Raw genomic sequence first — 13,844 nt, 5'->3', positions numbered from 1 at the left:
GGGTGGGGGGGAACGCCTGGGTGGCTCAGTGGGTTAAGCATCCAGCTCTTGATTTCGGTTCAGGTCATGATCTCAGTTTGTGAGATCGAGCCCTGTGTTGTGCTCTGCACTGAGAGCAAGGAGACTTGCTTGGGACTCTCTCTCTCCTGCTCTCGAACACAAAATAAACAGACATTTAAAAAAATTAATTTGGGCTGTCAAAGGAAATCAAGGAAGCTTTCCACTTACTACTGAATAGGCTTATGCTAACAGATTATTTCACTCATCAAACAAATACCCTGTGCAAAGGCCACACACGATTGAAGTGGATCAACCTTTACGAAGTGTGACTGACTCAGGAACAGCTCCTACCCATTACTGTCCCATCACACCACTGTGAGATAGGCTTTTACAGACAAAACCAAAAGCCTGAGATCACACTGTGGTGTGGGCATTTGGGAGCCATCCGATAAGGCCGATGACCCCATGTCAGCCCAGACTTAGTTGACTGCCTGGCAGCTGAACTGGCCACAGCTGTGGGAGGCTGAAAGTCAGGAAAGCGACAATCCCAGGGCCAAGCTTGAGTGTTCCCAGCCTCGTACTTTTGTGGCTCTGGTGCACTGCCGCTGAGCCACGCTGCGTGAACAAGCTTGGTGTTGAGAAGCTTGGCCCCTCCGTGGTTGGGGACTGGTAGGACTTACCCCGTGCGAGCTGGAGGGGGAGCTTCAGCAGCCAGTTCACGGCTGCAGAAAGTTCATGAAGAATAGTCGTTTGGGGAGCACCTGGGTACTGAGTAGCTCAGAAATAAACCCTCCTAGTTCTGATGCCTTTCAGGGACTGACCGTGCTGTCACCAGCTGGACACATTTATAAAGAATACAGGGTTTTTTCCAAGTGGTTCAACTAGAAACCTCTATCACAGAGACCCTCAATTATTTTACAGGAATAATTATCTCCGTTAAGACACGTTCAGAACGGCAACTACTGAGGTTAAAACAGATGAATATACAGTTGGCCGCCAAGATCCAACACCTTGAGTTCAGCTGCTCTGAGAAGGTAAGGCAACACGTGTGGGGAAAATGCCACCTGTTTACCTTCAGTTTGTGCTTCTCCCTGCCAGGCCCTTGCTCAGACACTGCCCTTGGCCCAGGCTTCCTATTCCTTCAGACCCAGGTTAGGCATCCCCTCCTCCTCCAGAGCTACGCCCGGTGTCGCTCCTCACCCACTGGACCCCACCTGACTGAGGCAGGGCCCGCTGACAGACTCCCAAAGGGAGTGCCGCTTCCGTGGGGCCCGCTGAGTCCTCACCACCTCTCTGGTAAGGCTCAGAAGGTAAACTGAGTTGTCTACTTTTTGTAATGACAGGAACAAGAAATTGAAAGGCTTAACAAGCTATTGAGACAGCACGGACTTCTTGGTGAGGTCAACTAGACGTGTGCCCGCTCCGCCCCAAAGATAAGGCCCTGCTTCCACAGGCTTGTGTCTCTGAGAGAAGACAGCTGCGTCTCCTGGGGCCGTTTCGGGAGAGGTTTGGTTCAATACCTTTGCCTCCCCTCCCCTCCGCTTGGATTCTTGGGGGGAAGGGGGCGGGCAGCCTGAGAGAAAGGCTTGCCCTTCCTTTCTTGGTGTGACCAAGAGCTTCCCATCTTCACATCACCATGTATCATAAACTATATTTTCTCATGTTGAACACTTTACTCTTGCTTGAAAACGAACAACGAAGCTGGACAACTTCTAGTTGTGTATAAAATTTTATCTCATCAAGTGTACTTTTCACATTTCACGCGCATACTGAGGAATCAGGGCGTTTCATCTAGGTGTTCTGAAAGACAAAGGAAAAAAGAAAGCTACCTTAGCTACCAGCCCATTCTAGAAAGTCTTATCTTCCCAAGCTGTTCTCAACAGCTCCTCTTGGTGCATATTCCCCCGGCGAGGCTGATCTCAGGTACCCAGCCCCTCCTCTGCTGCACCCAGCTTCTAACTGGCTCTACCGAGTTCTGCCACCTGACAACTTTTTTCTCTATTACTGTACAAAAGAAACTCCTTCCCTCGGGCTCTCCTATTCTTTGCAGCATCAACTGCTAGGAACTGCTCTGTGGCATCCCGCACAGCACACCAGTTGGAGAGCTCCCGTGACTGCCACCGAAATAGCAATTAGACCCAAGACTCCATGTAATGAAGGTGACACTGGGGAAAGATCCCCTCGTGAGGCCCTGTGCTCTACGTGCATGATTTTGTACAATATTTTGCTATTTTTGTATTCGTTTCCACGGGACCGGAAAAGGAAAGAAAACCTGGACTACAATGACTATTTTAAAAACAAGTCACGTTGAAGCAGAGGATGGATAAACCCTCGATGCCTGAGCTACTTCAGGGTCTGTCCCCTGTACCATCTTCCCGAAGGTGCAATTTGCTTTCCGCACATGACCTGTGTGCTGACAGTGCTGGAAATCACCCAGACCAGATGGTGCCCCATTCTAAGGTCACACCAAGTAGAACAGAATTTCCAAAAGGAAAAAGGAGGGAAATGAGTGGAGAGGGGAGGCGGGTGGGTTGAGGGCAACCCCACAGGTCAGAGGTATAACACCACAGGAGGTCTCCAAGGGAGTCCAGGCCCCATAGCACTTGATTCTAGAGGGTATGGTGTCATTTCCTTGATTAAAAACTTACGTCAAACAAATGGGAAGAAGAAATTAAACGGCAGCTTGGCATTGATGGTTGGCCGAGCTCGGAAGCCCGCCTCTGCAGGTGCAGACACATCCACAAAAGTAACCGCAGTGGAAATAAGAACCGTTCTTTCATTTCCTGAGTTGGTCTGTAATAAAAAGAGCGATGCAAGCCCTGCCTTCCAGTGTGCTAACAGGATACCAAAGATGGGACATCTCGTGTTCTCTTCCACACGCGACCACGGTCAGTGCATCTCATAGGTAGGTGGAGGGCCCACCAGCCACTAACTTGGATGAAAGAGACCACTTTTACCCAGGTTGTCCTAACCCCTCAAAGTCCATCACAACTCAATTTTCAGTGAATTTTAAAGACTGAATCTAAACAAGAATGCTGATGTGAATTCAACTGTTGTCAGTGGAATTTTCTAATGACTGCTAAATCGTTTTAAGAATCCACATTGTTTAAATTTCAATAATTTTTTCACAAAATAAATTTTATTATCACAGTTGAGTTTTGTCTGGATTTAGATCTTAACCAATACCTTTATTTTTTTAAGTTTTGAGAGAAACATGAGAGGGGCAAAAGGAGAAAGAATCTTAAGCAGGCTCCATACTCAGCGTGAAGCCCAACACGGGGCTCAATCCCATGACCCTGGGATCATGACTTGAGCTGATATCAAGAGTCCTGATGCCCAACCAGCTGAGCCACCCAGGGGTCCCTTGACCAATACCTTTGTACTCAAGTCAGACCTACCTCAGGAAAGGAAGATGCAATGAGATTGGCAGTGACATTAACTATTTTAGCCTGTGGGTTCAGTAAGGATCCGTACTTTGTCCACTTCACTTCTATAACCAAAGCCACTGGGAGCTGGCAGGAATCCTGCAAAACAAAATGCCATTCATCAGTCTGAACATTACACAACCTCATGTCAAACTTAATCTGCAGTTCAGAGTTTTAATTATAAAATGTTTCACATATTACAAAATGTTCTGAACAAGAGAGTGAATAGACTCTAGAACTTCAGATGAAAACAGCTGAAAGCACATATTTTAAAGCACTCAGCGCTCCAAAAATATTTTAACACCTAAAGCATCATTTTCCCATGCTCTCCCTTGTTTCTAGAGAGGCCAGCCTTTACTTGGAAGTTGTGGAGATGCCGACACCAAACTGTGGAACACTGGGCTTCAGATGCCCCAGCTGCAGCTCCGAGTTTCTCTTAGGGGAGAAGCTGGCATCGGGTGGGGACAGGAGAGAGGATGGGGTTATTCACAGAAATTAAACCTAACTGCGTATCATGTTAAAACGCACCTGGAAGAAATGTAGATGCCTGCTTTCTGTTTATTTAATTTCATCAGTTGGCGATTGAAATGGCACACAAGGGTGTACAGACGGGTCTGTGAGTTGTCAGATACTGACCCTCCTGTGAACTGAGAGCACTGCTCCCCAGTGGCCCTCCTGAGGCCTGCGCCCAGGGCGGCATGGGCCAGTGGCCGCCCAGCCTTCCTCCTGCCTTTGCGTCTGGTTTGCTGGCAAATGTGATGACCGCTGAAGCTGCCTGACGGGTAGCAGGGATTCCACGGTCATACTCTACTTCTGTGTATGTCTGACATTTTCCCCACAACACATTTTTTAAAATCCGCCTCTTCAGGGCACAAAAAGCTAGCAAGCCTGCTAAATTTGGTGCCTGCCAAAAAAGCACTGGTGGAACTCCCTAGCTTGGAACTGCCTTTTAAGAAGTTTGCAGGCGGAAAAATCCCTGTGACCCTCCTGTTATTAGGAGAAGATGCGAGACGCCGCTGGGAGAAACCGAGCTGCTGAGCACAAGCTCTCCTGCCTGCCACTCCCGGAGTTTCCTGGAAGGAGGTACAAACCCGCTCCAAGCCCTCTGAGCTCCCTGGACCAGCAAAGACCCTGCAAATGCTAATGTCTGCCCTGCCTCTCTTCCCAACCTGTTTTCCCTTCTGAGGGGGTCCTAATAACTGGATGTCTTAACCCATCTGCGAGAAGCCAGAAGCAATTTGCCTCGTTCCCTGAGGTGGCAGAGCCGAGCCAAGACTTAGCTGAACAGCAGGGACTTGAGTAATCATGGGTCTCTGCCGGGGACTCAGGAGGAGGGCCGGATCAGAGCTAGAGAGCTAGTCCTCAGCCCCATTGTCCTCATGCTATAAATACGCTAAGCAGATAATGAGAGGCCCGAGAAGCTGCCACAAGCAAATGCTGGGCAATTAAAGGATAAGATGGAGAGCACGCCTCCGGTGATGGGGACCGGCCCACACTCTGACGGCTGAGACAAAAGAAAAAGGTGGGCAGAGGAATCACATGTGATCAGGAGCCTCTCTGTAGGATGTCAACTTCCATTAAACTCTTCGGGGAACTTGGGAATGGAAAGCTCGCACGTGTGGGCTGCCTTTATAGACCAGGGAACAAGAGACGGGAGACCAATGCGGACGGAGTCTCCCTTTTGTGACAGTCCTCATACCCCTGTCCTGTCACGACGCCTTGTGTCACACCAACACCGATCGTAGAACAGTCAGGATGGTGATGGGTGGTAGTTTCCATGTCTGGAGTGCCCACTAGGCGCCATGACTGTCACCTCATTTGATTCAACCGCACCACGAGGCTGACACTGTAGCCCTCATTCTCTATTTCACAGATGAGGCTCAAACCCTCAATGGCAAGAGTGCTAACAAGGAGCAAAATCCATTTTCAAGACCCAGGCCTATCTGAGGACAAAGCCTGAGCTGCCTCTATCTCCCCATGGGGTGGAGGAGCAGTGGGAGCAGGAGAGACCGCTCGCGTGCGGCCTTCTACTCCCCGTTTACCTTCACGTGGGGCGCCTGGGTGATGAAGTGGATGGGTACCCAGGCCAGCACATCCTGGGCCTGGGAATTTCCAAACGGGGCCACATAATCCGGGAAGCCATGGCCCTTCAGGAGGCTCTTCACTTTCTGCACTGCGAGCGGACACGTGATGGCTTTGGTCAGTCTTGTGGGAAGGAAGAAGAGGTTGATGCAATGAAGCTGTTGAGCATTCTGACCGTTTTCACAGGCCTCAACAACACACGTGCCCTCTCTCCAGCTGCTTTACTTTCTCACTCCAAATGGATCATTTGACAGGAGCCAAAGCGTCTCTTAACTCTGAGAAATCTTGGTTAGCTCTGTACAAGAAGAGTTTCCGTGGCCAAGAGTTTGGGAAATTCTGCATCCCCACGTCCCTCCTGAAGCACACTGCCATATTAAAGGCTCTGAGAAGCACTCACGGTAAGGAATCATGTTTGTAACTTTAATTTCGTGTTCCTCAAACTAGTGATTGGACCACAGACATATCTCTACTGACTCTTGTGGAAATGTAGTCCCTGGAACTCCGAGAAATACTGGTCTAAAGTGATCAGAACCAATAATGTAAATGGAATGTGTTGGTCTAACCAAAACAATGCTATAATTACCCTGAGGGGATTTGGGGGTGGGAAGGGAGTGGGTGGTATGGTGGGGAAAGAAAGGGAGAAGAGCCAAATCTTTGTCTTCCATAGTGGGGACTCAGCAATTCGTAAAACCACAGTATCAAGAAGTAGTATTACATAAAGGTTATTCACAGATTTGGGAGTAAGTTTCCAAAAACTCAGCTACAGGAATTGCACGAGACTGCCTGCAGAGTGGGGGAGGCGAGGGTGAGAACTGGTGTCTTTATAATAAGCCGTGCAGAGCTATCTGACGTGTTACGTTACATGCATGTTTGACGCTAACACGATAAAAACAGAGATCTCAGGCAGGCTTCCTCTCTCTAGGCTTGTTGCACCGTGTATATTAAAATTCAGAAATCTAGAAAGGACTTTCAGGGACAGCTTTTTTTTTTTTTTTTTTTTTTTTTTTTTTTTTTTTTTTTTTTTTTTTGCTATGAACTCAGGTGCTATGTAAGCAACCTTAAAACCAAACCTCCAAAAGTCTTGGGATTTTTACTCTGTCACATCTGATAAGAAAAATGATTTTAACAATTTTCCTTTGAGTCATGACAAATGGCTGATGGTTGTGAAAATTAAAATTAGAAAACAAAGGTACTGGGGCACCTGGGTGGCTCAGTTGGTTAAGCATCTGACTTTTGGCTCAGGTCATGATCTCGTGGTTCATGGGTTCGAGCCTCGCGTCAGGCTCTGTGCTGACAACTCAGAGCCTGGAGCCTGCTTCAGATTCTGTGTCTCCCTCTCTCTCTGCCCCTCCCCTGCTCACACTATCTCTCTCTCTCCCAGAAATAAGTAAAACATTAAAAAAAAAAAAAAACAAAGATACTGTCACAAGTGCTAACAGGTCACACTGTGGCTTTCATATGACCTTCTGGGCTGATGGGGAGGTTTGATTAAAATAGGGGAAGAGCAGGAATACTTTGTCTTCTGATCAACACAAAGAAGTTCCAGAAGAGACAACTTCCTCTCTTACCTTAGTTTACAGCCAGACTGCATATCGTAACCAAACAGTACTGGAGTCCGGATCCCCTCGAGTGCTAAGCAGTCTTGCTCCATTGTGCTTCGAAGAATAGTAAGTTGTCCATATCTGTTCATGGTCTGAATAATCCCGGACATTCACAGAAAGTTAAGAGACAATCATCCAGTGATAAAGCAGTCCGAGTCTCAGAAGACAGTGACACATGTGTGACATGAAGTGACACCCAAATATCCCTTCTCTGGGCATCTGCAATTTTGACAGTTATTTTCCAGGACAGACTCAAAAATGGTTCTATTTTCCTTGATTAGGAGATCCTCAGAGGAGACTCCTCAGAAACCGTTCCTCCTTTAAACTATTTCCAGCTTTTCAAAATCTAAATTTGTTTAAGAGTCTCTGTTTAAGTATGCAATTAAATACATCTAAAAGTCTGTCAACTTTTCTGTCTTAAGATTTTCCATTATAAAACACGTTTTCCACACTGTTTCACCCCCAACCACCAGTGTCCACACAGCCCCACGTACTGTGTGGCCAGACCCACCACCCACCAGAGCTGACCTGAGAGTCCTGGCCAGAACCAGCCTCCAGCTCACAGGGTCCTCAGCAATAAAGAGAAGAGCGACACACACACACATGGACAGAGAAATCAACCACCTCTACGGAGCCAAAAAGGATATCCCTTCTGAGGCTGAAATCCAGCAGCTAATGGGAGACCCACAACATAACCAGGGTTTCCACTGAGAGGAACTGGCTTTGTATTTTGCTGAAAGACAATGAAGAAATCCCCCCAAATAATTCTCAATTTAATAAGGAAAAAGGGTGAAAATAAAATGCTTTCCACAGTGATATCTAGGATTTCCAACCAATAAAAGAATTCCTCCCCCCTACCCAGAACTATAAATATATCTTCTCAGTGTAGGAGTAGATCATTCTATAAAAGAACAAGCTCACATGGAAGAGAATCTTACTCCCAGAAAGGAAAAAGATACAAGGACTCTGCCTGATTTCCTCACAAACACATGCTACATAAAGCATAAAGCCCTTTGTTTAGTACAAATGGATAGATGGTAATAGTTCTAAATTGAGATTTTTCTCCCAAGAAGTTATGATTTCTTATCTGATATTAAATACATGTACAAAACTGATCAAACCTACCTGAATGAAACGAATTTCAAACTTCTGCTCTAGTGGAAGCGATGCGCTGCTCACTGTCCCCAGAAGGAGAGAGAGATCAGCTTTGGTTATTTCCCCTGCGTCTGTATACGTGAGGCTGTACTTTACCTAAAAACAAAACGGTGCTCCAAATCCACCTGTTCCCATTGCATTTCCGTAGCTGTTATTAATAACTCAAAATACATACAGGAGGCAAATCCTTTCCCATTTCTCTACTCATGGGAGCCTTTCTGTCCTGGCCCATTAGATTTCAGGATGTGTTGCCTCGGCCCCGCCCCTCCCCCCCCCCCCCAAGCTGACAGGGTCCTCTGAGCCTCTCTGTACCGAGTTATGTGTGTTCCAAATTAGCAGGTTTGAGCAAACTGATCAGTCTCCACAGAGGAACTGTGTGTTTTAAAACAAGAGCAACAACAACAAATTTTGGTATATTCTTGAAGTCACGTGATTCTTTCAAAGACCCTAAAGAGGCATCCTCTGATGACAGAGCATGAAGGCAAGCAGGAGGGCAAGCCAAGGAAACCAGTGCGTCAGGATGGGCCGGAGCCCCCTCTGAAGGGCGTCCAGTCCCTCCCCCGGGGCCATGCAGCCAGAGTCTGCTCCACAGACTCAGCTTTCAAAGCCAAACCAGGCACCTACCTCAAGAACGACATTAGTGCAGATTTTAACATCCCCAGCCTCGACAAGAGTCTGGTTCAGTACAACCATGTCGTCCAGTTGGGTCAGTGTTTTATTCAGAGACTCCTTGAGGATGGACTGAACAGTGATAGGGATCTGCAAAATAAAGGAGACGGCTCACGGAGGGTGCTGCCCAACAGAGATGAATGGGTTACAGTAACAAAACACTGGAGACAAACCTCCGCCAAGACTGCCAAGCAGGAAAAAGCATGATACACAACAGTGTGCATATTATAATTCCACACTTGCAAAAATACATTTGCTTATATGTACATATATTTACATAAAAAATACTAGAGAAGGATATAACCAAAACTTTCAAAGTGGTTATCTCTGAAAATCTATGTTCACACAAAAACTCGTACACAAATGTTCACAGCAGCATTCCTAACAGCCAAAAACTGAAAACAGTGCAAATATCCATCAACTGATAAATGGAAAAATGTAGTATATCATACAAAAGAATATTATCCATCCATAAAATACACTAAAGTGCTGATTCATTCCACAACATGGATGAATCTTGAAAACATGATGCTAAGTGAAAGAAGCCAGACACAAAAGGTCACATATTACATGATCCCATTTATCAGAAATTTTCACAACAGGCAAATCCACAGTGACAGAAAGTAGATTAGTGGCTGCCTAGGGGTTGATGGAGAGGATTAGAGAAGAATGAGGAGTGCCTGCTAATGAGCACAGGGGTTCTTTTTGAGGTGATGAAAATGTTCTGAGTGGCTCGGTTGGTTGAGCATCGTCCGACTTCAGCTCAGGTCATGATTTCACATTTTGTGAGTTCAAGCCCCGCTTCAGGCTTGCTGGAGCCTGCTTGGGATCCCTTGTCCCCTCTCTCTCTCTGCCCCTCCCCAACTCACACGCATAGGCGCGCTCTCTCTCAAAGTAAACATTTTTTTTTTTAAATAAAGGACATTTTTCATTTATGGCCATTGCCAGCAGAGTAATAAGCCGCAAGCAATCCTTTAAATGGCTCAACCCTCTAGGGAGTTGGGCCTCTTCAGACCATGTGACAGATCTGAGGTCTGCTTTAAATGTCAGTGCTCAGAAATCACTGTTTAGGAAGGAATCTAACTTGTATTTGGCTGTTTATATTGCTTTGAACTTTGCCCTCAATCATGTACCATGCTGTTTATAATTCAAAATTACTAGGTATTTAAACTGTCATTTTACAGATAAATAAATAGTTCTTACACGTCTGCTCCCATGACCAAGAGGACCTGTAACTGTCCTTATAAGTCAGACCTCTAAGAATGTGACATGGCTTGGAAGCAAAGACAAGCTGTCATGTGACAACAGTGGCAAAAAGGTGTCACCAAGCACCACAGCGCCCTCTGCATAGCAAGCCCCACCAACTGATGTAAGAGCTATATTGGGAGTCCCTTGCTATGAGTCAATGAACTCTTCAGTTTACATCCTCAAAAGACAACCCTGGATTTTTCTGAACCTACCGATCCCTGGTTCAGCATCAACACTGGGTTCTAGGAAAGTGCACACCCTTCCACACCAGCCTCTGACGAAGCCATGCTGGTGGTATACAGGCGTAGTTGGCAAAAACCAAAGGGCCCAGGTTAGACAAGCGTTGGAAAGACTGAGGGATGGGGGTAGGTGGCAAGAGCTGCACTAGCCTGTCAACAGCCACTGGAATAGTCACTGAAGGAAAATGGTAGGGCTGCTGCGGTTTCCTGAATGTCCTACTCAGTCATGTTCCATCCCCAAACTACCCTGTGGCAAAGAACTGCAGCATACATAATGGTGGAATTACAGAGCCGTAATGTAATCTTTCATGATGGCTCAACAGATACAACGATTCCAGGCAATCCTAACAGGCTGCACTTAATGGGGAGCCTGGATCCAATTTTTATACTCTCGATCCTCTAACAAATCTTGGAAGTTGCCTTTTAAAAATCTTCATAAACAAACCTCTGATATCCGTCAATATGTTCGTCCTTTAGAGCACAAGCTTTGGTATCTGAGTTCGAATATGTCAGAGCAGAGGAACATGGATCTACCCCTTATTTTTGGGTCTGCACCCTATGCCTATGAATACAGTCCCTAAGGAGGCCTAAGGCGATGGCCTTGTCATGGTCTCCCAAAGCTTGTGGAATTGATTGAGCTTGGTTCAAAATTCAGCTTCGCCATTATTATCGAACTCACAGATCTGAGTTCGAAGCCCCAGTGCCACAGGGTACAGAGAAAGCAGGTGTGTGAAGCTTGTAACTTGGGGCCTGGCACACAGCACAGCTTGCCCAGGGTTGTGGTGGAAGAGTTAGGTCTTTGGGGATTCCTGTCCCAGCTCTGCCACTTCCCCACTGTGCAGCCTTGAGCAAGCGGATTCAATTGCTCTGTCCCTCACATGCCGAGAGTGACAACAGGACCTACCTCCAAGGACTGCTGGGACTAATGGACTAACGGACTTCAGACGTGCACAGGACTGGGCACGGTGCTCAGCACGCAGCACACCCCTTCCCATAACACCCGTCATCCTCACACTAGGCCTTCCCCGCTTGACTGAACCAATCCCCTAGGCATTCATTCAATTAACACATAACCCACTGAGTACCCAGTACACACTAGGCACCGCCTTAGCACTGTGGATATGTCATGAACAAGATGGACAGGATCGCTGTCCCCACAGACGGTTCAAATTTTGAATGGTAGCATCAAAGCACTTTGATTTGAGGTATTTGAAAGCTAGTCTATTGTATGGTTTTCAAACTGGGTTCCTGGTAGCCATAGGATTCCTCAGAGGGGCCAAACAGGAGGGAGATGGGGAGGCCGGGCAGATGGAGGGCTCTGGGCCCCACCCGTGCTCCAACCAGGCACTTTGGATTCAATCCAAGTTACACACTAGGGAGAGTTCTGCTTTAGATCACATTTGAAGGAACTCTGACCAAGACTGAAAACACGTTCAGAGATGAGGAAATCCAGGCCTACACACAATAGTGTGAAGTCCAAAGTCACACAACTACTTCCTTTCAAATGTCTACCTCAAACACTTTTCCGTCTAGAGACTTAACGAAATCAATTACAGTAGGCATCACTGTCCCAAGTGCTCCCTGGGCACGAGACGCTGTGCAGAGCACCTATGTACATTCTCCCACTCAAGCCTTATACCTGCCTCTGGGGTAGACACCATCTGCTCGACAACTGGGGAGAGTGAGGCATACGTCATACGAGAAAATAATGGCAAAGCTGAATTTTGAACCAAGCTCAATCAATTCCACAAGCTTTGGGAGACCATGACAAGGCCATCGCCTTGGGCATCCTTAGGGACTGTATTCATAGGCATAGGGTGCAGACCCAAAAATAAGGGGTAGATCCATGTTCCTCTGCTCTGACATATCCACGAAAAGACCTTGCCCTCCTGACCACAGCCTAACAGAGCCCCTAGAATGGGGTCGAACAGTATCGACACCCATACCTCAACCCCCGAAGCTACACCACGAGTGTTCAGCTCCTACACAGGTAGGGACATTCACGTGACCATTCACTGTTTCTATCTTCTACCCTGGACAGACGGCATCCTGGGAGCTAGCCAGCTCTCCTGACAGGAGACCAAGAAGATCTCAAGGGATGCCTGGAAAGCACAGAAGCCAATCACACCCATCGTCAGTAACATAGCTAAACCATTTAAATATGAAAAAGTGCAAACTATGAAAACAGGGATTTTGAAAATCTGTCCCTTTTGTAATTACAAAAGGGCCCCCTACTAAGGAGTTTCCCTATTTCATTTCTATTGCCTTTTGGCAAATATTTTTGTTACTGGCAGTAAGGTACCCTTCTAATCATAAGTGTATTCATTTCAACGGGCTCAGAAATAAAACAGAGTATTATAAACTATCTTACTTCCCACCAAGAAATACTCTTACCTCTGCCTTTGTTCTTAAACCAGGCACCTAAACAAAAAGAAACAACAAATTTGGTGAAGTACAATCAAAAGAAGCATTTTTATTGCTTTTTCAGACCATAAGTTAAAGGATATATTCATCTTATTACAGACTCCACAAGGGAGAAAACAGAGTTTCCTTAATCAAGACTTGCCACCTCCATGTTTTTATATCTACGTCAGAATCCAAAGGTAACTTTATGTCTTGCTTCTACATCCACTTCTTTCAGACTGCAGGCTTAATGGAACAGCCCGACAGAGCTGGTCTCTGGAAGCCTCCATGCTTCACTGTAATCATTATGTACTTTCCACATGGTCACCAGTGACACAGCGCTGTGGGAGATGTGGCTCCTATCCTCCGGGGATACCCTCCTGCACCTGTCCTCACTGGAAGGCCACTGTCCCTGGTCCAGGAGATTCCACAGCCTCCCAACTGCTCTTCCTGCCTTTAGCCCAAACCACTCAATGGCGAGCTCCTGCGTCCCCCACACAGCAGAGCACTCCTTCCAAAGGCCTCGACTTCCCTTCGCTTTCCACCCTGTCTCCCCCAACCTCACTTCTCATCACAAGACATCCTACCAGGCCAAAGGGAGCTTAGGGGTGGGGGCTGAGTAGACTTGTTTGGGGAAGCCCTGTGCTGAGAGAGCTGAGTCTGCACACTTGAGGCACTACTTCCAGAAGCACCATGAGAGGTCAAGTAACTGCAAGAATTCACAGACCTACATGGCTGACTTATGAGAAGAGGGGAAGGGAAGGGAGAGAAAAGCTTAAACTTGATTCTGAAAACAGCAGCCCAGGTGAATACTGATGTCATGGACCATCTTCCTCCCTTCCCGTTCCCCAAAAACAATGAAATCAGGAGCTGGGCGTTCACAGCAATCATATGGTTTTTCATCATTGAAAATAACCTTCACCTCTTACAACCCTCCATGCCATCCACCAAGTGGGCCAGTGGCCTCTCCTACTTACTCCTTTCCAGCTTCAGTCACTGCAACCAGAAAGAAGGGGCCTCGA

The 13,844-nt window shown here is 46.8% G+C and overlaps 2 protein-coding genes across 4 annotated transcripts in view; one reads left to right on the top strand and one right to left on the bottom strand.

Moving 5' to 3' along the window:
- HVCN1 (hydrogen voltage gated channel 1) overlaps positions 1–1,668 on the top strand; it is a 36,219-nt gene extending 34,551 nt beyond the window's left edge. For all 3 annotated transcript variants that reach the window (XM_039229175.1, XM_039229018.1, XM_039229102.1), the window contains 2 exons: positions 922–1,034; positions 1,344–1,668. In XM_039229175.1, the coding sequence (XP_039085106.1) occupies positions 922–1,034; positions 1,344–1,409 (179 nt within the window). In that variant the 3' untranslated portion in view covers positions 1,410–1,668. The remainder of the gene's footprint in view (positions 1–921; positions 1,035–1,343) is intronic.
- Positions 1,669–1,713: 45 nt separating this feature from the next.
- The window catches only part of TCTN1 (tectonic family member 1), a 28,228-nt gene continuing 16,097 nt past the window's right edge, over positions 1,714–13,844 (bottom strand). Inside the window, exons 7-15 of the mRNA XM_039228905.1 lie at positions 12,814–12,840; positions 8,888–9,022; positions 8,234–8,359; positions 7,756–7,841; positions 7,076–7,216; positions 5,468–5,630; positions 3,399–3,524; positions 2,649–2,793; positions 1,714–1,800 (exon numbers count right to left, since the gene is read on the bottom strand). Of these exons, the coding sequence (XP_039084836.1) occupies positions 2,650–2,793; positions 3,399–3,524; positions 5,468–5,630; positions 7,076–7,216; positions 7,756–7,841; positions 8,234–8,359; positions 8,888–9,022; positions 12,814–12,840 (948 nt within the window). The 3' untranslated portion in view covers positions 1,714–1,800; position 2,649. The remainder of the gene's footprint in view (positions 1,801–2,648; positions 2,794–3,398; positions 3,525–5,467; positions 5,631–7,075; positions 7,217–7,755; positions 7,842–8,233; positions 8,360–8,887; positions 9,023–12,813; positions 12,841–13,844) is intronic.

The sequence above is a fragment of the Hyaena hyaena genome, unplaced genomic scaffold (genome assembly GCF_003009895.1).
Source record: "Hyaena hyaena isolate Hyena2069 unplaced genomic scaffold, ASM300989v1 scaffold_0, whole genome shotgun sequence".
Lineage (NCBI taxonomy): Eukaryota > Metazoa > Chordata > Mammalia > Carnivora > Hyaenidae > Hyaena > Hyaena hyaena.
This window is presented reverse-complemented; position numbering and strand designations above follow the sequence as displayed.